This window comes from Oncorhynchus gorbuscha, linkage group LG20, assembly GCF_021184085.1.
Source record: "Oncorhynchus gorbuscha isolate QuinsamMale2020 ecotype Even-year linkage group LG20, OgorEven_v1.0, whole genome shotgun sequence".
NCBI classification, from domain to species: Eukaryota; Metazoa; Chordata; class Actinopteri; order Salmoniformes; family Salmonidae; genus Oncorhynchus; species Oncorhynchus gorbuscha.
The window spans coordinates 4,046,133-4,066,294 of NC_060192.1; the positions used below are offsets into that span (position 1 = coordinate 4,046,133).

Sequence of the window (20,162 nt, forward strand, 5' to 3'; positions counted from 1 at the left end):
ACTACTGTCCCGTCGATGTGGATAGGGGGGTGCTCCCTCTGCTGTTTCCTGAAGTCCACGGTCATCTCCTTTGTTTTGTTGACGTTGGGTGTGAGGTTATTTTCCTGACCTGGATCTAGGGTGACAGGTAGGGTGTAGGTGATATGATCCTTGACTAGTCTCTCAAAGCACTTCATGATGACGGAAGTGAGTGCTACGGGGCGATAGTCATTTTGCTCAGTTACCTTAGCTTTCTTGGGAACAGGAACAATGGTGGCCCTCTTGAAGCATTTGGGAACAGCAGACTAGTATAGGGATTGATTGAATATGTCTGTCACGGTTTTCATATGGTGAAGGAGAGTCGGACCAAACTGCAGCATGTCGATTGCGATCCATGTTTATTTAAACAAACGTAAACACGACTAAACACGAACACTACAAAACAATAAATGAAAACCGAAAACAGCCTATACTTGTGTCAACTAACATCGAACAAGGACATCAAGACATTCAGGACAATCACCCACAATAGAACCAAAGAATATGGCTGCCTAAATATGGTTCCCAATCAGAGACAACGATAAACACCTCCCTCTGATTGAGAACCACTTCAGACAGCCATAGACTAACCTAGAACACCCCACTAAGCTACAATCCCACTATCTACAACCACATACAAAACCCATGTCACACCCTGGCCTGACCAAATACATGAAGAAAAACACAAAATACTACGACCGGGGCGTGACAATGTCCGTAAACACACCAGCCAGCTGGTCTGCGCATGCTCTGAGGACGCGGCTAGGGATGCCGTCTGAACCGGCAGCCTTGCCAGGGTTAACACGTTTAAATGTTTTACTCAAGTTGGCTGCGATGAAGGAGAGTCCGCAGGTTTTGGTAGCGGGCTGTGTCGGTGGCACTGCATTGTCCTCAGAGCGAACATGAAGTTGTTTAGTTTGTCTGGAAGCAAGACATTGTGGTCTCTGACGGGGCTGGTTTTCTTTTTGTTGAATTGCGACTCTACTTTGTCTCTATACTGACACTTGTATGATTGCCTTGTGGAGGGAATAGCAACACTGTATTCGGTCATGTTTCCGGTCGCCTTGCCCAAATTAAAAGCAGTGGTTCGTGCTTTCAGTTTTGCGCGAATGCTGCCATCAATCCAGTTTCTGGTTGGGGAACATTTTATTTTAATTGTCGCCGTGAGTACAACATCACCGATACACTTGCTTATAAACTCGCTCACCGAATCAGCGTATACACCAATGTTGTTTGATGCTATCCGGAACATATCCCAGTCCATGTGATCGAAGCAATCTTGAAGCGTGGAATCAGATTGGTCGGACCAGCGTTGAACAGACCTGAGCACGGGCGTTTCCTGTTTTAGTTTCTGTCTATAGGCTGGGAGCAACAAATGGAGTCGTGGTCAGATTTTCCAAAAGAAGGGCGAGGGAGGGCTTTGTATGATTCGCGGAAGTTTGAGTAACAGTGATCCAGAATTTTTCCAGCCCAGGTCGCTCATTCGATATGCTGATAAAATTTAGGGAGCCGTGTTTTCAGATTAGCCTCGTTAAAATCCCCAGCTACAATAAATGCAGCCTCAGGAAATGTGGTTTCCAGTTGACATAGAGTCCAATGAAGTTCTTTCAGGGCCGTCGAGGTGTCTGCTTGGGGGGGAGATGTACACAACTGTGATTATAATCGAAGAGAATTCTCTTGGTAGATAGTGCGTTCGGGATTTGATTGTAAGGAATTCTATATTGTTCACCTAACTCCTATATAATTCTATATTGTTCACCTAATTTCAGTGTATGTGAAAAAACAAGCAATGTGTAGAGAATCATAGTACCATCTAAACCGCTGTGAAATATATTTTCAATAACCGAAAGTAAGACTGAAAAGTGTGGGAGAGGATGGGGAGTAAATCCAGGAGGGCGGAAGAGTTGTTTGAATTCAGGTAAGTATTGTTGCAACTTGCCTAGCTTCCACAAGGGGCTGCGTGGAGACAAAGGGCTCTATTCAATCCACATCTTGGAAGTTCCGCTTTAATATGGTAATTTAACAGCAACGTTCCCGCTTTTGCAGAGATTACATTCCTGGTAAATGCTGCATATATCAATCAGCTCAATCGGAAATTACCTTTACATTTCTATTGCATAATCTGTAACACCTCATTCAGTTTTACAGATCGAACAGAGCACATAGTTCCTTTAGAAGGTACAGAATACGGTCAAGGGGATATTTGCCTCAGAGTGAATCCGAGATTCTCAGAATCTCTGGCAGATGACCAAATCTCATCAAAAGGAATGAAATCATTCAAAAGGAATGAAGATCATGCATGATAACTGTAGTGGTGACCAGTGACAAATAATGGTGAGCAGCACCCCCTTCTGGTTGAATACAGGAACAGCAAAATCAATGACAACTACCTCCCTCTAACACGGAGGAAGAGATGGAACTCAAGAGGCTGTCCTACTGTAAATGGATCAATCAGATCAAAAGTAGTGCACTATAGGTTCCATTTGGGACACAGGCAGACGGTTGGTAAAAGACAAACCAAACCCAGAAATCCAAAGACAAAATGTATTGCATACTGCATGTTCTGTAAGAGCCTTTATAGCGTATATAGAGAACATCAATGAACACATTAGAATGTATATAGATCTGACTTCACAGTTGACCAATCACGGAACAAAGTTGTACCCTGTGGATACCTTTACATTATACAAAGTGCACAATTAAAGTTCATTCAATTCAGCTGCATCAACAACTGTTAAAACGGAACCGCCGACCTGTTTTCCTCTCACAGAAACAGTGGAGAGGACCACTGCATTAAGGCTTTACATTCAGACACCTAAAGATATATGATTGTACTGTCAGGAGATATTTTGCTTAACATACTAAGTTGACGTCTTCATCAATCTAGCTGGTTCCAGAAGTGACCCATGCATTATACTGGAATGAAACAAGAATACAAACCATAAACCTTAAATACACATTATTCTCCAAGCATATTTGGCACCATATTTGAGCATAGAATACAAGTACAACTTACAATACATCATTTGTAATAATATGGAGGTAATATAGCATTTTGGCACAACACGAGAATAAGTATTTATGCAAAGGACTGATCGTTGATGTGCACTATACTTACTGATCAGCTTTCCGTTTCAAGCTAAAAAGCTGCAGTAACGATTCTTCCTATAATGAACATGGTCAGAATATACAGAACCAAACCCTGTCTATAACCATCAGAGGACCAAACAACAATGTATTCACTGACTGAGGCCAAATTACTACCCATTTAACAACCAAAGCACCCTTTCTCAGAGGAGAATTATATCAGTGGTCCTCAACCTCTGGTCCGAGGACCGGCACTGGTCTCTGGGATGCTGCTGACTGGTCCCTCAGGTTGTTAGCTGACAACAACGTAGCCAGAAGTGCCTTCAAGGACCATAGCAGCTTGTCAGTTCTTGGTACAAGAGGGTCCAGTGGCATATAAAAGGTTGAGAAACAGAGTTAAATTACACATAATTACTGCAGGAACCTTTAAAGGGTCATTTTGATGAATGTAAATATTGTGTTTTTTCCCCACCCACAGTTAACCCAGAAGAATAGGGTGCCATGGTTGGTATTATGTGGCAGAGCTTTTGTTGTTGCACCATAATCTGGCAATTCAACTTTACGGGAGTTTCCAGACCTGTCTTAAACCATCTCATAAAAACAAAAAGTAGGTATATAGATATCATTCATAATATATTCAACAATACTATGTTTATTAATAACAATATGTGTATAGTAACATCAATATATTGAATTGCTCAACATTATGATATTATATGTATAAATTCTTATGAATATATATAGGCATCTGCTTGTGTTATACAGAAGCAGTGAGAGATATGACATAATAATCAGCTATCTTTATTTATACTCCTCCAAACGAAAGCAAATCAATGCGTTCGCCATTGGTCTACAAGGTAAGACAATAACGAACTGCGATACTGAATATGAATTGAACCCTCCCATGCACAGAGAGGTTTCAACACAGGTCAAGACTGGTTTCAAAACAGGCCTGTGAAAACCCTGACGCAAGTCCAGAAGGGGGGGAAGACTATTGGGGTAAATCAGCACCCCCTGGTGGACATGCATAGAACCTACCTATATTCACATCTAAAGGATTTCCTCTGATTTAGCATTTTGGTCAGCGTCATTTGTGGGGCTTCATGAATAATAACACCACCTAGGCTAAGAGGATTCACTGTCACCCACAGGTTAATGGGATTTATGTAGAGTTTACATCAAACATCAATGAATGATTTTCAACCACTATGGTCCAATGGAAAATTATACCATCACATTCACTTGTTTTCACTTCGAGGCTACATCCCTCGTTATCCTTCCACTTTAACCTCTTCAACTAACGCTCAACTGTCTATGCTAAAATTCGCATTGATCGCCACACATTTGTTTTTACACCGGAAACAAAGCTGAGAGAGCAGCAAAACTACATACAAATGTACCGTACTGTAATATGGACAGAAAACAAGGAACACACCATTCCTTCAGTTCATTGAACCTGTATTAACCTCCATCTGTGGTGGGGCACAGTACTATGTGTTGAGATGTGAGCTACTGTACTGAGCATATCCTGGGGGGGAAAGCTCTTCCAGGTTGGTGTATTTACCAGTGACAGAAATACACTTGTCGTATGCCTCAGGCTTTGATTGGCAAGCTGCCTTATAACACCCTGATAACTCCACTGTATCTTCCACAGATGTACCGAACCACCAATCCCGTAACCCTCGACCCCTAAAGAGAAACAAGAAACGCAACACGAAGTATATGTAAAAAGTATATGCCTGGATACAAGACATGCAGGCAATGTCCACCATCACAGGTGGTTTAACTCACTAACAAGTGTAACAACTAACAAGGAAGAGCCCTCCAGCAACTCAATGAAGGGAGAGAGAGCACTTCAACACGAACAGGCCAATAAAAGGTAGCAGGCATGCAATTTGCGCAAAAAGGCAAACAAATGCCCATATTCTTATTCATAACATAACTCCACGTTTGTCTATGCAAATGTACTCAACAATGGCATTGAGAAGCTCACGATATCCACAATCAAAATCACTCGCGTTGAGATCGGAAACAAGAAAGAACATGTTAATATACCCTGCTACGCCAAGACCAAGCTCTACTTCTACGATAAGCAGTGGGTCAGTTTTATACACCGACAGGGAAAACAGGGTTCATATCCCTCTTTTTACTATCCTCTAAAGGCTACAAGTCACACACTCTAAGGTCTTATGAAAAACAAAGAGAGAGAAAAAAGATGTCCTCCAACCGCAACATATCCCCAATTCAATACCACAGGTTCTGTCCTACTCAATATTGGGACTATATTCTGGAGTTACTTGTTTGTTCAGTTGCCTTTTCCATGGATTCAAATAATATAGAGCTAAAGTGGGGTTCATGCACCATGAGGAACCAATATGTAGAGCTACAACAGAATTGCTCTGCAAAGGACCGCCTTGTACAACAGTGCAAGGGCCTCCGGAGCTGGGCAAACTGGAGCCGCATGCAGCACACAGTAGCAAACATGTGAGTCTCCCTACAACTGGAGGGGACTGAAATAGGCCAGAATGGATCCCAAATGGACCCAAATGGAGCCAAAATGGAGCCTGCCTGAATTGCCACAATGCTGCTTAGTTGCCTTGCACTTCCACTTCAAAGGTTGCATCTAAAGGCCTGTGAGATCCACAATGGCCTTGATGAAGATTATGTCGTCGCGGATGTAGGAGTTCTTGGCGTCAAGCTTTGAGAGCGGGCAGAACAGCGGGCAGCCGCTGGCGATGTTCATCTCGCTCACAGGCCTCTGGAAGGAGGAGGAAGTGATGTCAGGCCGGAAGGCGTCGATGATGTGCTCCCTGCTACTCTGGTCCAGCAGCATCAGAGTCACCTGGTGAGAGGGAGAGAAAGAAAGAGAGAGAGACAGAAAGTGTGAATTCCACATGAGCATGTCTTGATTTATTCATCAGAAATCTTCATGCAAAATCTACATTTATTATACATTTAGATTTATAAATTACAAGATTGCCGTGAATTTCAGTGTAATGTAAAAAAAATCTGATCAAATCTGTGCATTTTATAAATGAGTTCACCGGTCCTTGCCTTCTGGTTAAAGGGCCATTTTAGCAGAGCATCACTCAGTCCTCTCATCACCACAAAGAAAAGAGAAAGGTGACTGCCACGCCCCGTCCCGTCCCCATTCAGGTAGATCCGCAGACACATCTTATAGCCGTATTTACTGGTGTAGAATGCTGTTGGGGAAAAATACATATTTTATAGCCATATTTATTGGTGTGGAAGGCTGAAAGAGGAAAATTGGGATCGGAAACACAATAGACTACGTTGTGTGCTGTCCTCATGACTTGCACCACTACGGAACAATGTGGTCTCGAATTAGACTCCGTTTGTTCTGGCTCCAGTCTTGACTCGGACTGGAATAGCTCTGGTCTCACTTAAGCTGGTCTATAGCACTGGTTCTGGGAGATACCTGGTGAGAACATGGCGGGGGCTCGGCCAGCGATGGCGTCCTGTCTCTTCTTGGTGAAGTCAGAGATCCTCCAGACGAAGACGCCGTCGAATGTGGTGGCCGACATCTCTCTCAGCCTGCCCTCCATCTCCGCTACCGTCAGGTCCTTCAGTCCCACCGTCCTCTCCAGCTGCCGCACCTGAGACACACGCACGCGCGCACACACACACACACACAACAGTGTGCTAGCTTCTATGAATAAATTTTTTTTTTTAAACTCTGAATCTCCAGCTTTATACCCCATTATACAACACGTGGTTTGGAATTCCCATGGTTAGAGCCTCTCCCACCCATGATATATATGAGACAACACACACATGGTCACATTCATATGAAGTGGCATCGTTTAAGTCGTGACCTAGAAACCCCACTACCACTAGTCTGTCAATCGTCATGGATGGTTTTAAAAGTTACTTTTGATTTGTTTTATCTACTAATGTTTCATGAATGGTGCCAAGAAGAAGAGTAGGAGGATTTTAAAATAAATTAAACAAGAAGTAGAAGAGCAAGTGGACCAGCAACCTGAGCCTAGCGTTAACATTAGACATGCAGAAATCAGTAACATTTAGCACTGCTATAGACGACATAGAAAAAGAGAGAAAATTAAGAAGCTAGCTCCATCAGGACGGAACAACTGGGCAGTGTAGTGCTTTCTGGAATGGCTATCAGACAAGGGAATAAACATCGATCTGGCAACCGTTTCAAAACACGAGATGGGTGAGTTTGGGTGATGGGTGGTTTGATTTGCAGTTGAACTTTGGCCGAAAAGGCAATGAAGGAAATCGCAAACTGAAGCCAGACTCATTCGTAATAAACGAATGAGCTCTGTCCCACGTAGAAATGTGCAATTCAGCATCAGAAATAAAGCTGTCGATGCTGTGATCATCTGAAAAACGATGTCATTGTGGTTTCTTTTCTGATCTGCCTCATCGATGTCTTTGCTACAATGTTTCAGCTCTGTATTCAGATCCATGGACAGCGCCCCCATGAAATGTTTCAAACGGGCATTCAATTTCCATATGGATAGACCAGACGTGCACTGTTTTCAGAACCATGGACGGCGTCCGTAGAAACCAAAGTTCTGGAACTGTCAACCAGCGCCTGGGTAGTTTTGCTTTACATGGCAGTCAATACGAATAGAACTAACAACCAGAGAACGCCTAAAAAGTCACTTGACAACCAGTGTTAGTGAATACAGAATCACGTATTGTTGAAAAATGTATGGTTTGGGAAATAATCTAGATTTTTAATGCTGGTAACCTATTGTATAAAAGCAATAATACACTCAAGGCCATGTGTTATCACATTTTTATCATGGCTGTGGTTTCTACGCCCCTCGGCTTCGCCTCGGGACTATGCTCATATCATTGCCATGATAAAAATGTAATAACACTTGGCCTCTCATGTATTATTGCTTAAGTGAGTCATGCCATTGAATTTAAAGTGGCACTGCAGTCCCCTTTTCACCATATTTAACACCTGATTTACTTAACAAAAGGCACATCTCAATAGGTGGTCCAGGTACAGTTGAAGTCGGAAGTTTACATACACTTAGGTCGGAGTCATTATAATTTGTTTTTCAACCACTCCACAAATTTCTTGTGAACAAACTATAATTTTGGCAAGTCGGTTAGGACCTCTACTTTGTGCATGACTCTGTGCATTCCAACAATTGTTCACAGACAGATTATTTTACAATTCCAGTGGGTCAGAAGTTTACACTAAGTTGACTATGCCTTTAAACAGCTTGGAAAATTCCAGAAAAACATGGCATGACTTTAGAAGCTTCTGATAGGCTAATTGACATAATTTGAGTCAATTGGAGGTGTACCTGTGGATGTATTTCAACGCCTACCTTCAAACTCAGTGCCTCTTTGCTTGACATCATGGGAAAATCTAAAGAAATCTGCCAAGACCTCAGAAAAAACATTGTAGACCTCCACAAGTCTGGTTCATCCTTTGGGGCAATTTACAAACGCCTGAAGGTACCACGTTCATCTGTAGAAATAATGGCACGCAAGAATAAACACCATGGGACCACGCAGCCGTCATACCGCTCAGGAAGGAGACGCGTTCTGTCTCCTAGAGATGAACACACTTTGGAGCGAAAAGTGCAAATCAATCCCAGAACAACAACAAAGGACCTTGTGAAAATGCTGGAGGAAACAGGTACAAAAGTATCTATATCCACAGTAAAACGAGTCCTATATCGACATAACCTGAAAGGATGTTCAGCAAGGAAGAAGCCACTGCTCCAAAACCGCCACAAAAAAGCCAGACTACGGTTTGCACCTGATCATACTTTTTGGAGAAATGTCCTCTGGTCTGATGAAGCAAAAATAGAACTGGCCATAATGACCATCGTTATGTTTGGAGGAAAAAGGGGGAGCCTTGCAAGCCGAAGAACACCATCCCAACCGTGATGCACAGGGGTGGCAGCATCATGTTGTGGGGGTGCTTTGCTGTAGGAGGGACTGGTGCACTTCACAAAATACATGACATTATGAGGAAGGAAAATGATGTGGATATATTGAAGCAACATCTCAAGACATTGGTCAGGAAGTAAATGGACAATTTTTTTATTTGACCTTTATTTAACCAGGCAAGTCAGTTAAGAACAAATTCTTATTGTCAATGACGGCCTAGGAACAGTGGGTTAACTGCCTGTTCAGGGGCAGAACGACAGATTTGTACCTTGTCAGCTCGGGGGTTTGGACTTGCAACCTTCCGGTTACTAGTCCAACGCTCTAACCACTAGGCTACCCTGCCGCCCCCAATGAAACCAAGCATACTTCCGAAGTTGTGGCAAAATGGCTTAAAGGACAACAAAGTCAAGGTATTGGAGTAGCCATCACAAAGCCCTGACCTCAATCCCATAGAAAATTTGTGGGCAAAACTGAAAAATCGTGTGCGAGCAAGGAGGCCTACAAACCCGACTGTCAGGAGGAATGGGCCAAAATTTGCCCAACTTATTGTGGGAAGCTGGTGGAATGCTACCTGAAACGTTTGACCCAATTTGAAGGCAATGCTAACAAATACTAATTGAGTGTATATAAACTTGACCCACTGGGAATGTGCTGAAAGAAATAAAAGCTGAAATAAATCATTCTCTCTACTATTATTCTGACAATTCACATTCTTAAAATAAAGTGGTTATCCTAACACCTAAAACAGGGAATTTTTTACTATGATTAAATATCAGAAATAGTGAAAAACTGAGTTTAAATGTATTTGGCTAAGGTGTATGTAAACTTCTGACTTCAACATAGGACCAGTTAGGGGTGGGGCCTGTTTTGCTCTTTATTTCTCTTTGGTTCATCAAGTAAGGAGAAGGCTGATGACATCACAAATTCTAATCAGACCAACTCCTTGAATGCCCTACTGTTTGAGGTTTTCAGTTGTGTAAAAAACAAAATACCTATTTTTCTAAAAAAAAACATTTTACCCTAGTGTGTGTACTTTACTGTATTTATACTTGGGAAATCGCTTTTCAACAATAAAAGTAAAACAAATCGCTGGAGGACATCTTTAAATGTTGGAAAGGGACTCTATAAAGCAAATGACAATTTAATCTCTGCTTCAGGGTCCTCATTCCTACCTTGTTGCTCAGGGCCTCAATCTTATCCTGGTCCAGTCGATGCTGTCTGTTACCTGCCTCCATGGTGGTGGTGAAGCGCTCTACCTCTCGGTTCAACACACACACCACATTCTCAAACGTCCCCACCTTCACCTCCAGGTCAGTGCACCTGCGTCCCAGCTCCGCCACCTTGGTCTTCTCACTGTGGAGCTGCAGCTCCAGGGCCGCCCCCACCGAGCTAGGCAGGGGGGTGAAGGAGGTGGACACGGTCAGGGTTGGGACCGGGGCGGGAGGTGGAGGCAGAGGAAGAGCCGGGGTAGGAGGCCCCGGGAGACCTAAGGAGGAAGAGGAGGAGGAGACCCCCTGCACGGGAGGCCCGATCGAGGTGGTGCTGATCTGGGAGACACGGACCTCCAGCTCCCTGAGGGAACGGTGGAGGTCCAGGAGCTTGTGTCCGGCTAGCTCCAGTCCCTGCGGCTGCAGGCCCTCCATGCTCACCTTCAGGGATACATAAGTAAACACTGAGAAAATAACCACTCCCTCAACAAATTAAAAATGAGCTGATCGTAGACTAGGAGACAGAAGATACTGTGTATTTAAATACTGTATTCTCGACAAAGCTCATTCTAATACTTCTCGACATAGTTCACTCGAATATATCTACTGCGTACATACCATTTTTAGTATATCTTGGGGGAACACATCCGGTGTACATACATATAGATTGCATTTGGATTACTGTTACTGTGCTATTTCGTGATTTACAATTTTTTATTTGAATTATTTGTCTACTTCATTGACATTTTACTGCATTGTTAGGAACTAGTAACAAACATTCTGCTGCACCCGCTATAACATCTGCTAAACTGTGCACGCGACCAATAAACTGATTTGACGAGGCAAGTAAATGCTAAAGCTAATATAAATGCTAACGCAAATGTAACTGCTAAGTAAATGCTAAAGCTAATCTAAATGCTAACGCTAACGTAACTGCTAAGTAAATGCTAAAGCTAATATAAATGCTAACGCAAATGTAACTGCTAAGTGAATGCTAAAGCTAATCTAAATGCTAACGCAAATGTAACTGCTAAGTAAATGCTAAAGCTAATCTAAATGCTAACGCTAACGTAACTGCTAAGTAAATGCTAAAGCTAATCTAAATGCTAACGCTAATGTAACTGCTAAGTAAATGCTAAAGCTAATCTAAATGCTAACGCTAATGTAACTGCTAAGTAAATGCTAAAGCTAATCTAAATGCTAACGCGAACATAACTGCAAAGTAAATGTTAAAGCTAATCTAAATGCTTACGCGAACGTAACTGCTAAGTAAATGCTAAAGCAAATCTAAATGCTGACGCTAACGTAACTGCTAAGTAAATGCTAATGCCACCAACCATAATTTAGCGTAATAGGTGTGTACACTGCTATTCACCAAACAAAAAGGTGTACAAACAGCATTTCCGCTCCACTACATCCATGCTCACCCTCACCTTCATGCCCATAATGTAGTGTAGCAGCAGGTTGAGGTGTTCGTAAGCGCAGGCCCTCTCGTGGTCGTGGATCCTCTCCTTCTCCACCTGCACAGAGAGCGGGGGAGAGGACAGCTGTTTTAACAGTAGCACCTTAACCAGGTATTAACATGGTCAAATGGTAATTACACAGTAACAACCTTGTTTGTTTCATTAGGATTGGTTAAAACCATAGCTCTGAAAAGATTTTAAAAAGTTACTTACTGACATATCACACCCAACAACATGGAATCTGCATGGCGTTCTGAATTTGCTGCAGAACTTAATGTGGTCCACATACTTGGGGAAAAAGACAAAGAAGAAAAAAAGACAATGATTTGACAAGTTCTACAGCCATTTCAAACATCATCCTTCTTAAAATAGTGTGGATTCTTTTTCTCTCAATACTGTGCTTCCTTTTCTGTCATGCATTTTCCAAATGCATTCAGTCACAAGTTCCCAATGACAATATAAAATCGGCTATATTGTGTGTGTGTTGAAGATTTAAGAACTCACCTTCTCCCTGGGGATTTTCTTCTTGGCACAGCCTTCACAGATCATGGGGTACTTGGGGCAGATCTCGTCGTGGGCCTAAAAAGGACATGTTTTTGTATAGCTTCTTACACAAATTGATGCTAATACTCCTTGCAATCTTGACGCGATCATAAACCAGCCCTTTGAGAGATTGAACAACCAACAGACGGATGGATGGACGTTCTCTCTCAGAGCCTGCATTATTTCTCACCTTGATGTTTTTGAAATGAAATGGTTCCTTGCAGTACTTGCAGTTGAGGGTTCTCTCAGGGCACTCTCGCTCGTTGTGGCGTTCCTGTTCGTTGAAGCGGATCCGCTCTTTACAGGAAGGGCAGGGGATGATCATGAACTCACACTTCTCTTCGTGGCTCAACTGTAAGAGACCGAAAATAAAGTTAGGATTCACTTGGCTTTAGTATACGTTCATAACAGTGTAACCAAGGATCTTCGGTCAAACTGATCGTGACAAAAGAGCAAAGCAAAACCCAGACATACACTACAGTACTGAGATGCATTGCTTTACAAGCATTTCTGGCACATTGGTGGTGCTCCTTCTTTTCAATAACGCATGTCTGTCTAAATGCATTGTCTGAACGATTAAAAGGTTGATAATCAGTCTAAAAAACAAGCAACTAACCTCGTATTCTTTAATATTGCCTTTCCAAGTGCAACCTTCGTTGATGCAGACAGCAGAGAGGTTTTCGACCTCTCTTCGAGCTGCGTTGTCAGGAAAAGCCTGCAGAAGTGAGAGCAAACAAAAATGGAGGCTTTTGCTGTTACAGTTAATCTGTCCTGTTTTCCAAACGCATCATTTATGATTGTGAGGTGTGTGTGTGTGTGTGTGTGTGTGTGTGTGTGTGTGTGTGTGTGTGTGTGTGTGTGTGTGTGTGTGTGTGTGTGTGTGTGTGTGTGTGTGTGTGTGTGTGTGTGTGTGTGTGTGTGTGTGTGTGTGTGTGTGTGTGTGTGTGTGTGTGTGTGTGTGAGATAGAGATAAGTGCACACGCTCCAAATAGCGAGGACGCACTGGCGCTACCTTTGCATTATACAACACAAGGAGAAGCTACTGTACACACGGATAACACCAGCTAGACATTACTTCTGAATGACAGGGCTTTTATAAAACCAGTGTAAACAAGGTCCGATTCAAAAGTTGAATGACATCACCAGTATTTAAAGGATACATTTAGATCTCACTTTTTCTTTGGGACGATGAACTGACACTGGAATAAAAGACTGAAGAAGAAGCTCCTAGAGATTAACATCTTTTAAATACAGTGCATTTGAAAACCCCTTGATTTTTTCCCACATTTTGTTACGTTATAGCCTTATTCTAAAATGTATTAAATCGTTTTTTTCCCCTCATCAATCAACAAACAATACCACATAATGACAAAGCAAAAACTGTAAGATATTTTTGCACATTTAAAAAAATATTTTTACTGAAATATCACATTTACATAAGTATTCAGACCCTTACTCAGTACTTTGTTGAAGCACCGTTTGGCAGCGATTACAGCCTCTAGTCTTCTTGAGTATGACGCTACAAGCTTGGCACACCTGTATTTGGGGAGTTTCTCCCATTCTTCTCTGCAGATTCTCTCAAGCTCTGTCAGGTAGGGTGGGGAGTGTCGCTGCACAGCTATTTTAAGGTCTCCCCAGAGATGTCTGATCAGGTTCAAGTCCGGGCTCTGCCTGGGCCACTAAAGGACATGCTGAGACTTATCCCAAAGCCACTTCTGCGTTGTCTTGGCTGTGTGTTTAGGGTCATTGTCCTGTTGGAAGGTGAACCTTTGTCCTGAGCTCTCTGGAGCAGGTTTTCATCAAGGATCTCTTGGTACTTTGCTCTGTTCATCTTTCCCTCAATCCTGTTTAGTCTCTCAGTCCCTGCCTCTGAAAGAAATCCCCACAACATGATGCTGCCACCACTATGCTTCACCGTAGGGATGGTGCCAGGTTTCCTCCAGGCGTGATGCTTGGCATTCAGGCCAATGAGTTCAATCTGTTTCATCAGACCAGACAATCTTGTATCTCATGGTCTGAGTCTTTAGGTGTCTTTTGGCAAACTCCAAGCGGGCTGTCATGTGACTTTTACTGAGGAGTGGCTTCCATCTGGCCACTCTATCACAAAGGCCTGATTGGTGGTTGTCCTTCTGGAAGGTCACCCCTTCTCTACAGAGGAGCTCTGGAGCTTTGTCAGAGTGACCATCGGGTTCTTGGTCACCTCCCTGAGGCCCTTCTCCCCTGATTGCTTAGTTTGGCTGGGTGGCCATGTCTAGGAAGAGTCTTGGTGGTTCCAAATGTATTCCATTTAAGAATGATGGAGGCCACTGTGTTCTTTGGGACCTTCAATGCTGCAGACATTTTTTAGTACCCTTCCCCAGATCTGTGCCTCGACACAATCCTGTCTCGGAGCTCTACAGACAATTTGTTCAACCTCGTGGGTTGGTTTTTGCTCTGACATGTACTGTCAACTGTGGGACCTTATATAGACGTGTGTGTGCCTTTCCAAATCATGTCCAATCAATTGAATTTACCTCAGGTGGACGCCAATCAGGTTGTAGAAACATCTCAAGGATGATCAATGGAAACAGGATGCACCAGAGCTCAATTTCAAGTCTCATAGCAAAGGGTCTGAACACTTGTGAAAATAATGTATTTCTGTTTTTATTTTTAATATATTGGTAAACAATTCTAATAACCTGTTTTCACTTTTTCAATTATTGGGTGTTATGTGTGGATTGATTAGGATTTTTTTGTTTTTTTTAACATCCATTGTAGAATACGGTTGTAACGTAACAAAATGTGGAAAAAGCCAAGGGGCCTGAATACTTTCCTAATGCACTGTATGTATTCAAGAGCAAGTGTGCCTATATGTTCACAAAGACCAACATTGTAGACACTTACGCAGCCTTGTTTTAGAATTGACGTGGGCTCTTCAAAAATGTCCTCTTTGATACAAGCATTGCATTTCTGAGGTCCATCTCTGCAATGGGAATATGTTGTCAACAAACAGTATAAAAGAACAGTACAGTGTGTCATATTGTCAAATGTGTAATATACACTGAGTGTACAAAACACTCCTTACATTGAGTTGCACCCCGCCCCCCTCTTTTGCCCTCAGAACATCCTCAATTCGTCGGGGCATGGATTCTACAAGGTGTCGAAAGCATTCCACAGGGATGCTGGCCCATGTTGACTCCAATGCTTCCCACATTTGTGTCAAGTTGGCTGGATGCAGTGGTGGAGAAAGTACCCAATTGTCATACTTGAGTAAAAGTAAAGATACCTTAACAGAAGATGACTCACCCAGTAAAATACTACTTGAGTAAAAGTCTAAAAGTATTTGGTTTTACATATACTTAAGTATCAAAAGTAAATTGAATTGCTAAAATATACTTAAGCATTAAAAGTAGGTAAAAATAATTTCAAATTCCTTATATTAAGCAAACCAGATATCACCATTACATTTTTTTTTAAATGTACGGATAGCCAGGGGCACACTCCAACATCATTTACAAACTAACCATTTGTGTTTAGTGAGTCTGCCAGATCAGAGGCAGTAGGGATGATAAGAGATGTTCTCTTGAGAAGTGTGTGAATTGGACCATTTTCCTGTCCTGCTAAGCATTCAAAATGTAACTAGTACTTTTGGGTGTCAGGGAACATGTACGGAGTAAAAATACATAATCGGCTTTAGGAAGGTAGTGAAGTAAAAGTTGTCCAAAATATAAATAGTAAAGTAAAGTACAGATACCCTCAAAAAATACTTAAGTAGTACTTTAAAGTATTTTTACTTAACTACTTTACACCACTGGCTGGATATCCTTTGGGTAGTGGACCCTTATTGATACAGGAAACTGTAATGAGTGAAAAACTCAGCAGTGTTGCAGTTCTTGACACAAACCGGTGCACCTGGCACCTACTACCATACCCCGTTCAAAGGCACTTAAATATATTGTCTTGCCCATTCATCTTCTGAATGCCACACATACACAATCCATGTCTGAAGGCCTAAAAATCCTTATTTAACCCATCTCCTCCCCTTCATCTACACTGATTAAAGTGGATTTAACAAGTGACATCAATAAGGCATCATAGGTTTCACCTGGATTCACCTGGGCAGTCTGTCATGGAAAGAGCAGGTGTCCTTAATGTTTTGTACAATCAGTGTATTCATCAAGCATGATATGTTGGGGGGCATTTCAATAGTCTAAAGTTTTACCAGACCAGCACATACACATTACAGGGAAAGGAGACAATAAAGACAATTGTATACAATTGAGATACACTCTGAACTCCTACCTGACAGTCATATTGAAGCAGTAGGAACAGAAGCGGTGTCCACACTGGGCTTGGAAGGGCCTCCGCAGCAGGTTGTGACAGCAGTTACACAGGTGCTTATCCTCCAGCTTATTGGCCAGGATCTTCTTGGGGAAGCCGGGTTTGTTGCTCTCCATGGACGATGGAGGGGATGGTTCTTGCGTGGCCATGTTTCACTCAGTACGCCTCAGACCTGGCAACGACAATGTCCAAATAAATATGAAAACACTACTATGAGGTATTGACATGACAAGGCAGGTTTTTCCAAGTGGTGATGACATGATAAAGCTAGAATGATCAGTGTGCGCAGGTCTCCATTTTCCATCTTCTTCTGAGTCTCTTTTTGAAATCAAACTATAATACTGGTTAATAAAGGTGCAGAAGGTAACACTACATACTGATTTTTATTGATATGACACTAAAGTCATTCCACCAATTCAGTGCCTTTTGAGAAGCATAACTTTGTCCATTTGTTTTGTAAAAAAATACATTTTCCCATCAAGGGGTTAAAGGGGAAAAAAACTATAGTAAGTGACAATTAAGTGCCGAAAAAAATAACATAACACGGTTGACTGTAACAGGTTTGACAAATTAATCTAAATAAGACATAAATCCCCGTGTGACAGCGGGAACGGAAGCATGTTGTGTGCAACAGGGAGGGGCAATAGAATGCAAGCTTCACAAAGGATTGTTAAAACATTTATAGCCTATCTATAGGTAACATGTATGCTATGCTCGACCCGCTCAGCTTTCCACCGCTACAGGCATTGTGTTTTCCATGTATATTTCGAGGTTGGACGTTAGCTCTTTAGCTGCACTGATAGGCGTCACCTCGTTAGTCAGTGTGCTAGCTTGTCATCTCGTTAGTTGGAAGGTGTTCCACCTGTGCTGGCTCAGTGCTCTTGAGAGATGTGGAGGGTTAACAGCTTTAGTTGGAGTGCCCTATTTGATTTCTCGAAAAACAATCCTTTATCTGATCGTCCCTGTTTTGCACCACTTTTTGGTTTGCTTCCTGTCTTTAAGGTGTGGGTAATTATTTTGTTTGCCTGTTCTTGGGAAAATTTTGTGGGTGCTCATGGTAGGTCTTTCAGGTCCCAGATGTTGTTGTTAGTCAACTTCAGTGGATACCCACATGAGTCTATTAGAACTCCTCCTAAAACCCTACATTTTCTGTTTTGGTTGTTGTCAGTGACTCTCTGTTGATAGTTCCTCCTCCTGTTTGAGTGACAATTTTTTATTTTCTTGCTGGGGAACGTAACACCACAAAATACTAGAAAATGGCCAATATGAGTAGAACCATCTAACCTGCTTTTACACTATGATTTGACTATTAGATGTTCAATGTTTTTTTGAAAAACCAATTTAAAAAGGAATCGTTCTACCATATTATAACGAGCAGTTCACGTAACTGGGTTAACCTTAAAATGAGACTGGAGTAAATTAATCACATGATAAATAATACTCTTCAGAAATTACTCAAAGCAACAAAATAACCAGGACTTTACGATGATGGTGAAAACCTGGGAGTTGGGATTCAAATCTTCCTAGAAGGTGCAGAGGGTGTGTGGAGGGACAGGTCAAAATGCTGAGATTGTATTGAATTCTTCATGAGGTCTATATTAAATGGCACTTCATTTAATATAACATGCTTTTAAAATTCAAGAATTGTGCACAAGTTCTACTTAAAATATCAAAGGGATGCAAAATGCACTCTTTTCGTGGAACAACCCACTAATATAATACTACTTAAGTTATGTCAGAGAGAGACAATTGGGCAGATCTGATAGGTTACAAACGCGAGCCAATATTGCTTGTTTAAATGGTGGGCATTATAGCCAAATAACTGCAAGGTATGGCATCTAGCCTAATCCTTTGACATTCCAAAAAGCTTGTCATTGTTGCACTAGAAAATATAGAGGAACAAAATCATTTTAACACCCATTTGAAACATTAAGGTACAACTGACACACGATCCATCACATGGTATGCTTGTACTAGTACATGCACCGTGCATTAAGACAGTCACTGACACTATCAACGACAACTTCAATGCAGCTAGCCAGGCCTATAGAGAGAGATGGCATAAGGCCCGTATCCCTTTGTTTACATTTCGCGTCAGCAGTCATAGCGCCATGTCGCTCGAGCTACATTCGTGTCGGGAACAGTTGATCTTCATGTCACGCACAAACGAAATGCTCGGCGTAGTCAGACAATCCGAATGATGCTTACAAATCGTAAATCCATTGTTGTCGCCCTCCTCTTTCCTCTGTTTTCGTTGCTATAGCTATCAGCATCTTTTAGCTGGAAGCGGTACCCTACACGTCTAACCGCCACGCCCCTTTAAAAAGCAGGTGCACAAACCAGTTTGATGTCGAAAAGGTTTCCTATTGAAAATGGACGAAGGGCAATTACATGACATTTACCAGCGTTTTAAACCCTCATCGCTTGCAGGGGTAGTAGAATGCTCCTTCTCGTCGCAGCCCCGCGGGCGTTAAATGTACAAATGTTGCATGTGACTCTGCAGAAGAATGATTCCGTTTTCTTTAACGTTAACGACATAATACATATGGTACGGAGAAGCTAGCTAGGGCTGTTATTGTTCAACTTCGCCATTGCACTGTGCTGTGTGGGTGTTACGTCATGTGCAGCCTGAACATGGGTTGACCAATGATGTGTCGGCTACATATAAATCATTAGGATTGACTTGACAGGCAGACCAAACGTGAGCCTGTATAGGGGGGGTGCATTCATAACCGTATTCCTTTTCTAAAAGTTTCATATGAGACTAAAAATTAAAATACATTCATACCAAAAAATATAGAGATGGATCAATTCTACAGTTATAGATTTGCATAATTATATATGTTATACATTTTATAACGCTTGACTATTATTTTTACCACATTCCAGTATAATATAGTTACTATATTAGCATACCTCATGAGATACAGTTCCTCAAGTCAGCATTTGAGGTAGCTATAAATTGTAAGCCTAGCAACTGCTACCGCAACTGGTAAAATGAAAAACATTCAAAGTAATAGATCAAAGGGACTGTCTTCAGAAGTGTGACCTGTATCAAGGTTGTGTAAGGTGTTACCCCGGTAAGTCAACAGTGCTCTGTGTATTCAGAGACATGGACACTGAAAGAGGATGCAAATATGTCATTCACTTGACACTGTCAAAAAGTACTAAGTCAATATGAAGCAAGTCTATAGTTTGCTCTGTGGGAAGGTTGAATGGCCGCACTCGAGGTTAATTAGCAGTTAACCCACTGTTCCCCGGGCGCCGATGACATGGATGTCGAATAAAGCACCTCTCTGATTCAGAGGGGTTGTGTTAAACATTTCAGTTGAATGCATTCAGTTGTACAAATGACTAGGTATCCCCCTTTCCCTGCTTTGCCTGAATGCAAATGCTACTCAAAGTAGGGGACCATTGTTGGTGAGGGAGCCACCTATCGCTATTGAGATGCACCCCACCCTCCTATGCATCTGTGCCACTCCAGTAGAAAGGGGAGTAGTAGGGTCACTGACAGGACAGAGGTCCGTGTCTGGGCGTTCACTCTGACAAAGATTTTAAAAGGAAATTAGGAAAGGAGTAATGAGAGAAACAAACAAAAAACATTGATAAATGAGAATTA

General features: G+C 42.0%; 1 protein-coding gene across 3 annotated transcripts; it reads right to left on the reverse strand.

The window, feature by feature from the left end:
* Window positions 1-2,548: 2,548 nt before the first annotated feature.
* On the reverse strand, window positions 2,549-19,141 carry LOC124006998 (TNF receptor-associated factor 2-like). Of its 3 annotated transcripts, none has more exons than XM_046317225.1 (12): window positions 18,946-19,141; window positions 16,505-16,715; window positions 15,107-15,185; window positions 12,840-12,938; window positions 12,414-12,575; window positions 12,185-12,259; window positions 11,894-11,968; window positions 11,651-11,737; window positions 10,182-10,658; window positions 6,545-6,722; window positions 6,160-6,308; window positions 2,549-5,947 (listed from the first exon to the last, which is right to left on the reverse strand). In XM_046317225.1, the coding sequence occupies exons 2-12, from the start codon at window positions 16,690-16,692 to the stop codon at window positions 5,729-5,731; spliced, it is 1,788 nt and encodes a 595-aa protein (XP_046173181.1). In that variant the 5' UTR covers window positions 16,693-16,715; window positions 18,946-19,141; the 3' UTR covers window positions 2,549-5,728. The 3 variants fall into 3 exon arrangements, with proteins under 3 accessions (XP_046173181.1, XP_046173183.1, XP_046173182.1); XM_046317227.1 differs by lacking the exon at window positions 18,946-19,141 and adding an exon at window positions 18,752-18,865; XM_046317226.1 differs by lacking the exon at window positions 18,946-19,141 and adding an exon at window positions 18,630-18,767.
* Between the last annotated feature and the right edge of the window lie 1,021 nt (window positions 19,142-20,162).

What these genes read in the sequence shown, in the direction of transcription:
- LOC124006998 (XM_046317225.1), bottom strand. Translation starts at nt 16,692, where the DNA reads ATGGCCACGCAAGAACCATCCCCTCCATCGTCCATGGAGAGCAACAAA. An exon ending in TTCATTTCAAAAACATCAAG is followed by an intron (nt 12,260 to 12,413) that starts GTGAGAAATAAT and finishes TGTCCTTTTTAG; the next exon opens with GCCCACGACGAGATCTGCCC. An exon ending in AGAAAATCCCCAGGGAGAAG is followed by an intron (nt 11,969 to 12,184) that starts GTGAGTTCTTAA and finishes TTTTTCCCCAAG; the next exon opens with TATGTGGACCACATTAAGTT.